The sequence below is a fragment of the Haematobia irritans genome, chromosome 1 (genome assembly GCF_050003625.1).
Source record: "Haematobia irritans isolate KBUSLIRL chromosome 1, ASM5000362v1, whole genome shotgun sequence".
NCBI lineage: Eukaryota > Metazoa > Arthropoda > Insecta > Diptera > Muscidae > Haematobia > Haematobia irritans.
The window spans coordinates 83,773,787-83,782,293 of NC_134397.1; the positions used below are offsets into that span (position 1 = coordinate 83,773,787).

Here is an 8,507-nt window from a genome sequence, read left to right on the forward strand (position 1 = left end):
AATTAGTATTGTTATTTTTGATTTCAGCTTAAAACCATGCATTGACTAAACTACAAGTGTAGCTTAACCAACAAAAGAAAAGAATGTTTGTCAAATTTATTTGGGCAAAGCCCTATAGACTGCAAGATGGTTTGATGGACGCATGTTTCGTAATTACCACAGTCGTCATCAGCATGCTCTACTTCAGAATGAATTCTGGTAGTTCACTAAACCCAAAGTGAACCGCACTTGAACCTTCCGAAAAAGGTTTATGATAGTCGGCTTTTGCCGAAAAAAGTCTTTGCACAAACATCTCTCTTTTCCTTTGCCAACGTCAAGTCATCGATTTTAGTGCAGTTGGCTGAGTTTATTTTAAGCGTGCTTCATCTTACTTCATTCGTTTTGAAAAAGAAAAGAGAGATGTGGAAAAGAGAGATGTTTGTACAAAGATTTATTTCGACAAAAGCCGAATATCATAAACCTTTTTCGGAAGGTTCAAGTGTAGTTCACTTTCCCTTCTACCCCGTCTCTCTAGTCATAAGTCTTCCTTTCCCACCCTCACTTACACTGCAGGAGAGCCGTCTCTGTAGTCGTAAGCCTTCCTTTCCCTTTTTTCCCTTCTTACACTAGAGGAGAGCTGTCTGTCTAATCGTAAGTCGCCTTTCCCATCACACTTTTCCCGTTCTTATACTTACCTTACCCAAAGGAGGGAAAAATCCCGTCGGTACAAAGCTTGAAGTGAAAACGGTTGAAGTGAAATTTATATTATTTATTTGTAGAAAATCAAACTTCAGAATGTATGCCATCATCACTAGTATCAAATTGCATCCTTAAAAATCATAGAATAGCGAAGTATATTTTCTATATCGGCGATAGTGGACGATTTTGAAATTAGCGAATGTGTTGACACCTTTTCTGAAAAAATATCCTCGGCATCATATTGAGACCATTGATTTTTCTTTAAGTTCTGCTTCACTTTTTCGAGTTCACAATTGATCTGGAAAATTTATAAGAATTAAGAAAAACTCCTAATAAACCCATGTTTCGGATATAAAATTGTTTTATCCTTCACTATGATACAGTGTGTGTGTGGGAGCCACCGCGGTGCAATGGTTAGCATGCCCGCCTTGCATACACAAGGTCGTGGGCATTAGCGTAGCTAGACAATTTTCCTAGGGGGGGCTATAGCCCCCCTAGCCAAAAATATATAGACTGAACTTATAGGTTCAATTATTGTTTTATTTCATAAAAAAGAATAAAAAAATAGACATCAAAATAATATATAATAAAGCAACTAAAAGTAGTTCCACACTTTTCCCAGCAACAAAATTGGGGTTTGTTTTAAAGGCACACCTTTAAAAGCACTTCCAAAAATGTCCTCACAAAGAAGTTAATTATATTAACTATACAGGACGTTTTTTACTTCCGTTTTTTCATATTTTAATACGTAATTTTTGTTTTCTTTTTTCAAATAGTTTAAAAAAAGAGTAAGAATAAATAAAATGGTAAAAATTATTCAAAAATCGATAATTTTTGAAAATATTCAAACAAGCGTTAGAATGCATTAAAAATCATTAAAAATATAAAAATTATTATAAATTATTGTTTCTTGAAGCTCGAGGTCTTTATAAATATAGAACCCAAAGAACATTTTCGGGACCCAAAAGAACATTTTCACTTCTTTTTTGGCGACGCTTTTTTGCAGCATTATTAAGATATTAATTTATGAAAGAATAGTTTTAATACCAATTACTATTTTTTAATTAAGATGACTAAACCAGACAATATAATAAAGGAGCTTTACAGCCTGTTTCTGTAGGTCGAATGAGCTCTTTCGATCGACTAAAATGGAAACAAACAGCTGAATTTATAACCAACAAACTGCATTTCAGTCGATCGATTGAACTCGTTCGACATACAGAAACAGGCTGTTAGTTATTCAACTAAACCATAAGTTCAATCACAGCTCTATTTCATAAATATCAGACTTCAAACATTGCCATCGGCAACTGCTACCACAACCCAAGTAATTCGATTGTGCATGAAATCTTTAGCGGAACTTTGTACGGTTGTATATACTTGTTTAATTTTTATAAAAATTTAAAATCGTCAATAGGTTTTCAAATTCTGGGGGGGTCTAAGCCCCCTCCCCAGAGGCCTTCCTACGCTTATGGTCGTGGGTTCGATTCCTGCTACGACCGAACACTAAAAAGTTTTTCAGCGGTGGATTATCCCACCTCAGTAATTCTGGTTACATTTCTGAGGGTTTCAAAGCTTCTCTAATGGTTTCAATGGAATGTGGAACGCCGTTCGGACTCGGCTATAAAAAGTAGGTCCCTTGTCATTGAGCTTAACATTGAATCGGACAGCACTCAGTGATAAGAGAGAAGTTCACCACTGTGGTATCACAATGGACTGAATAGTCTAAGTGAGCCTGATACATCGGGCTGTCACATAACCTAACCTAACCTAACCTAATCTATGATACAGTGTGCATTTGCAAACTCAAAAAAAAAAAAAATAAATAAATAAATAATTCTTCCCTTCCAAACGAAATTTTAGACAAACCATTTGTTTTTCGATTTAAGGAAGTTTATTTGGAAGAAAAGTACAGACTTTTTGCGATAAACGACTCTTGTTACAGAATGTGAAAACAATTGTTTTTTATATCCTCCACCATAGGATGGAGGTATATTAACTTTGTCATTCCGTTTGTAACACATCGAAATATTGCTCTAAGACCCCATAAAGTATATATATTCTGGGTCGTGGTGAAATTCTGAGTCGATCTAAGCATGTCCGTCCGTCCGTCCGTCTGTCCGGCTGTCCGTCCGTCTGTGGAAATCACGCTAACTTCCGAACGAAACTAGCTATCGACTTGAAACTTGGCACAAGTAGTTGCTATTGATGTAGGTTGGATGGTATTGAAAATGGGCCATATCGGCCCACGTTTACGTATAGCCCCCATATAAACCGATCCCCAAATTTGGCTTGCGGAGCCTTCCGGAGCAGCAAAATTCATCCGATCCGGTTGAAATTTAGTACGTGGTCTAAGTATACGGTCTCTAACAACCGTGCAAAAATTGGTCCATATCGGTCCATAATTACATATAGCCCCCATATAAACCGATCCCCAGATTTGACCTCCGGAGCCTATTGGAGGGGCAAAATTCATCCGATCCGGTTGAAATTTGGTACCTGATGTTAGTATACGGTCTCTAACAACCATGCAAAAATTGGTCCATATCGGTCCATAAATATATATAGCTCCCATATAAACCGATCCCCAGATTTGACCTCCGGAGCCTCTTGGAGGAGCAAACTTCATCCTACCCGATTGAAATTTGGTACGTGGTGTTAGTATATGGTCTCTAACAACCATGCAAAAACTGGTCCATATCGGTCCATAATTATATATAGCTCCCATATAAACCGATCCCCAGATTTGACCTCCGGAGGCTCTTGGAGGGGCAAAATTTATCCGATCCGTTTGAAATTGGGTACCTGATGTTAGTATACGGTCTCTAACAAGCATGCAAAAATTGGTCCATATCGGTCCATAATTATATATAGCTCCCATATAAACCAATCCCCAGATTTGAACTCTGGAGCCTCTTGGATGAGCAAAATTCATCCGATCCAATTGAAATTTAGTACGTGGTGTTAGTATATGGTCTCTAACAACCATGCAAAAATTGGTCCATATCGGTCCATAATTATATATAGCCCCCATATAAACCGATCCCCAGATTTGGCTTGCGGAGCTTCAAAGAGAAGCAAATTTCATCCGATCCGGCTGAAATTTGGTACATGATGTTGGTATATGGTCTCTAACAACCATGCAAAAATTGGTCCACATCGGTCCATAATTATGTATAGACCCCATATAAACTGATCTCCAGATTTGGCTTGCGAAGCCTCATAGAGAAGCAAATTGCATCCGATCCGGCTGAAAGTTGGTACATGGTATTGTTATATGGTATCTAACAACCGTGCAAAAATTGGTCCACATCGGTCCATAATTATATATAGCGCCCATATAAACCGATCCCCAGATTTGGGTTGCGGAGCCTCAAAGGGAAGCAAATTGCATCCGATCCGGCTGAAATTTGGTACATGGTATTGGTATATGGTCTCTAACAACCATGCAAAAATTGGTCCACATCGGTTCATAATTAGCCCCCATATGAACCGATCCCCAGATTTGGCTTACGCAGTCTCCAAGAGAAGCAAATTTCATCCAATCCGGTTGTAATTTGGAACATGGTGTTAGTATATGATTTTTAACAACCGTGCCAGAATTGGTCCATATCGGTCCATAATTATATATAACCCCCATATAAAACGTTCTCCAGATTTGACCTCCGGAGCCTCTTGGAGTAGCAAAATTCATACGATCCGGTTCAAATTAGGAACGTGGTGTTAGTATATGGTCGCTAACAACCATACCAAAATTGGTCCAATCACACAAAAATTGGTCCATATCTGTTCATAATCATGGTTGCCACTAGAGCCAAAAATAATCTACCAAAATTTTATTTCTATAGAAAATTTTGTCAAAATTTTATTTCTAGAGAAAATTTTGTTAAAATTTTATTCGGTTCATAATAAAATTTTCATCACTGTCAACATTTTATTTCTATAGAAAATTTTGTCAAAATTTTATTTCTATAGAAAATTTTGTTCAAATTTTATTCGGTTCATAATCGTGGTTGCCACTCGAGCCAAAAATAATCTACCAAGATTTTATTTCTATAGAAATTTTGTGAAAGGTTATTTCTATAGAAAATTTTGTTAAAATTTTATTTCTGTAGAAATTTTTGTCAAAATTTTCTTTCTATAGAAAATTTTGTCAAAATTTTTATTTCTATAGAAAATTTTGTGAAAATTTTATTTCTATAGAAAATTTTGTTAAAATTTTATTTCTGTAGAAAATTTTGTCAAAATTTTATGTCTACTTTGTCAAACTGAATTATATACGTATTGGATCGATCTTTTTATACCCTCCACCATAGGATGGGGGTATATTAACTTTGTCATTCCGTTTGTAACACATCGAAATATTGCTCTAAGACCCCATAAAGTATATACATTCTGGGTCGTGGTGAAATTCTGAGTCGATCTAAGCATGTCCGTCCGTCCGTCCGTCTGTCCGGCTGTCCGTCCGTCTGTGGAAATCACGCTAACTTCCGAACGAAACTAGCTATCGACTTGAAACTTGGCACAAGTAGTTGTTATTGATGTATGTCGGATGGTATTGAAAATGGGCCATATCGGCCCACGTTTACGTATAGCCCCCATATAAACCGATCCCCAAATTTGGCTTGCGGAGCCTTCCGGAGCAGCAAAATTCATCCGATCCGGTTGAAATTTGGTACGTGGTCTAAGTATACGGTCTCTAACAACCATGCAAAAATTGGTCCATATCGGTCCATAAATATATATAGCTCCCATATAAACCGATCCCCAGATTTGACCTCCGGAGCCTCTTGGAGGAGCAAACTTCATCCTACCCGATTGAAATTTGGTACGTGGTGTTAGTATATGGTCTCTAACAACCATGCAAAAACTGGTCCATATCGGTCCATAATTATATATAGCTCCCATATAAACCGATCCCCAGATTTGACCTCCGGAGCCTCTTGGAGGGGCAAAATTTATTCGATCCGTTTGAAATTGGGTACCTGATGTTAGTATACGGTCTCTAACAAGCATGCAAAAATTGGTCCATATCGGTCCATAATTATATATAGCTCCCATATAAACCGATCCCCAGATTTGAACTCTGGAGCCTCTTGGATGAGCAAAATTCATCCGATCCAATTGAAATTTAGTACGTGGTGTAAGTATATGGTCTCTAACAACCATGCAAAAATTGGTCCATATCGGTCCATAATTATATATAGCCCCCATATAAACCGATCCCCAGATTTGGCTTGCGGAGCCTCAAAGAGAAGCAAATTTCATCCGATCCGGCTGAAATTTGGTACATGATGTTGGTATATGGTCTCTAACAACCATGCAAAAATTGGTCCACATCGGTCCATAATTATATATAGCTCCCATATAAACCGATCCCCAGATTTGAACTCTGGAACCTCTTGGATGAGCAAAATTCATCCGATCCAATTGAAATTTAGTACGTGGTGTTAGTATATGGTCTCTAACAACCATGCAAAAATTGGTCCATATCGGTCCATAATTATATATAGCTCCCATATAAACCGATCCCCAGATTTGACCTCCGGAGCCTCTTGGAGGAGCAAAAGTCATCCGATGCGGTTGAAATTTGGTATATTTCGTTAGTATATGGCCTCTAACAGCCATGTAAAAATTGTCAAATTTTATTACTATAGAAAGTCTTGTCAAAATTTCATTTCTATAGAAAGTTTTGTAAAAAGTTTATTTCTATAGCAATGTTTGTCAACATTTTATTTCCATAGAAAATTTTGTCAAAATTTTATTTCTATAGAAAATTTTGTAAAAAATTTATTTCTGTAGAAAATTTTGTCAACATTTTATTTCTATAGACAATTTTGTCAACATTTTATTTCTATAGAACAATTTGTCAACATTTTATTTCTATAGAAAATTTTGTCAACATTTTATTTCTATAGAAAATTTTGTCAAAATTTTATTGCTATAGAAAATTTTGTCAACATTTTACTTCCATAGAAAATTTTGTCAACATTTTATTTCTATAGAAAATTTTGTCAAGTTTTTATTTCTATAGAAAATTTTGTCAAAATTTTATTTCTACAGAAAATTTTGTCAAACTGAATTATATACGTATTTAATCGGCTTTTTTTTGTTTAATATATACCCCTTATGGACTAACTTACAATTTAGAAGACAGTGTTAAAAAGCTTTACGATACCTTGCCATCGGCAAGTGTTATCGCAACCCAAGTAATTCGATTGTGGATGACAGCCTTTAGTAGAAGTTCCTACGCAATCCATGGTGGAGGGTACATAAGATTCGGCCTGGCCGAACTTACGGCCGTATATACTTGTTTTTTTTTTTATTATAGTTGGGTTAGTCATGGTTCAGTGTGGGAAAGGTATAATTTGAAAAGTTGAATATTTGTTCCTACATTGTTTGTGTTACAGAAAAAATGCTGCAAACTAAATAAATATCTAAAATTTCGTTTGGGAGGAAATAGTTATTTTTATAAATAATAAGGGAATAAGGAAATATGGAGATGCAATTAACCGGAAATTCCAAAAAAGAAAAATTTCTCAACCCTTTATTAAAGTCATGAAAAACAAAGTCAACCGATTATCAAGCAGAAAATGTTTAACGACTTTGTCCCACGTGCAGTGTCTGCGGACAAATATTTGAATTATACGTACCTTCGTTACCAACAAGGGAGTATTGTTGAGATTGAAGAGTGCTGCTGAAAATTCGTAGATATTTTCAGGTTGCTTGTTGATTAATTCATGAAGGAACATTCTTATTATTGCTCTTAGCTGAAAATACAGAAAAAAAATAAAAACTGAAAACTGTCGACGTTCTTTCAACATCGAAGAAGTGCGAAGCGCTTGGCCAGTGTCCCAATAAATGCGTCTAATCTCAGTCAGTCAGTGAGCAATAATGATTCAATTTCTTACGTGCCTTTCACTTCATATAAAAGATGTAAAAGTTTTGGTCAATCCCAAATAAGCAATAAGGAAATTTCCTCATCTTTCTAGAAATTCCGTTAGGAATCATATGAATCTTAGATATCGGAATAATATCATAGTTACTCATTCACCATTCTCGAAATAAATTCAGATTTTTAAAAAATATTTCTTTGGTCGTTTTGTTTTTTTTTGCGAAGCGCCTTATTAATAAATTTACCTCTGGATGTCGATTTAGGTAACAAATATTGCCGATGGTCAAACGCTTTTTTATAGATTCGGGAGATGTATAATTTCCTATAGATTCTTCACTCCAATTACTTTGACGATAAGAATTTGGATTATCCATTGATAGTTTTTGGTTTATTGACAAATAGTATTATTGTAATAACTAAAAAAGGGAATTGATATGAGTATCAATGCCAACATTTCAGCATTTATTTATATAACGAACCATGATACAATTATTTATAAGGTAGCCTCAGTAGCAAAAACATAAAAGCAGCTCATCGCAATGTCAAACTAAATGTCAGCAAAAAATAAACAAACAAATAAAAATATTTGTTTGGATTTTATGCCACTCACAAGCCGCTATAAACAACGAATTATACTTAAAATCTTAAATTGACCTAATTATGTTGTTACTTTAAATTCGCCTAATCGATGTATCGAATTATAAGGAAATAACTGGAGATCCAACTTTAACAGTAGCATCTCTAGCCTTCATGGAAATGACACAACGTTTTCATTTGGACAATCTGTGCAAGATAATCGATCAGGCCTGGCTGTCGTGAGTTACAAGCAATTACGGAGACAGCAGTTCGAAAACTTTTAATGCGTATGGGATCGCCTGGTGAATGGAGCAATATTACCAAGTAAAAAAATAATTTATTTTCTATAACAATTTTC

At 35.6% G+C, this 8,507-nt stretch overlaps 1 protein-coding gene across 1 annotated transcript; it reads right to left on the bottom strand.

Moving 5' to 3' along the window:
- Positions 1 to 727: 727 nt before the first annotated feature.
- Positions 728 to 8,018, bottom strand: LOC142239604 (uncharacterized). Its single transcript, XM_075311399.1, has 3 exons — positions 7,819 to 8,018; positions 7,332 to 7,448; positions 728 to 976 (listed from the first exon to the last, which is right to left on the bottom strand). The coding sequence occupies exons 1-3, from the start codon at positions 7,945 to 7,947 to the stop codon at positions 797 to 799; spliced, it is 426 nt and encodes a 141-aa protein (XP_075167514.1). The 5' UTR covers positions 7,948 to 8,018; the 3' UTR covers positions 728 to 796.
- Positions 8,019 to 8,507: the final 489 nt, after the last annotated feature.

What these genes read in the sequence shown, in the direction of transcription:
- LOC142239604 (XM_075311399.1), bottom strand. Translation starts at nt 7,947, where the DNA reads ATGGATAATCCAAATTCTTATCGTCAAAGTAATTGGAGTGAAGAATCT. An exon ending in ACCTAAATCGACATCCAGAG is followed by an intron (nt 7,449 to 7,818) that starts GTAAATTTATTA and finishes CTGTATTTTCAG; the next exon opens with CTAAGAGCAATAATAAGAAT. An exon ending in CTCCCTTGTTGGTAACGAAG is followed by an intron (nt 977 to 7,331) that starts GTACGTATAATT and finishes TAAATTTTCCAG; the next exon opens with ATCAATTGTGAACTCGAAAA.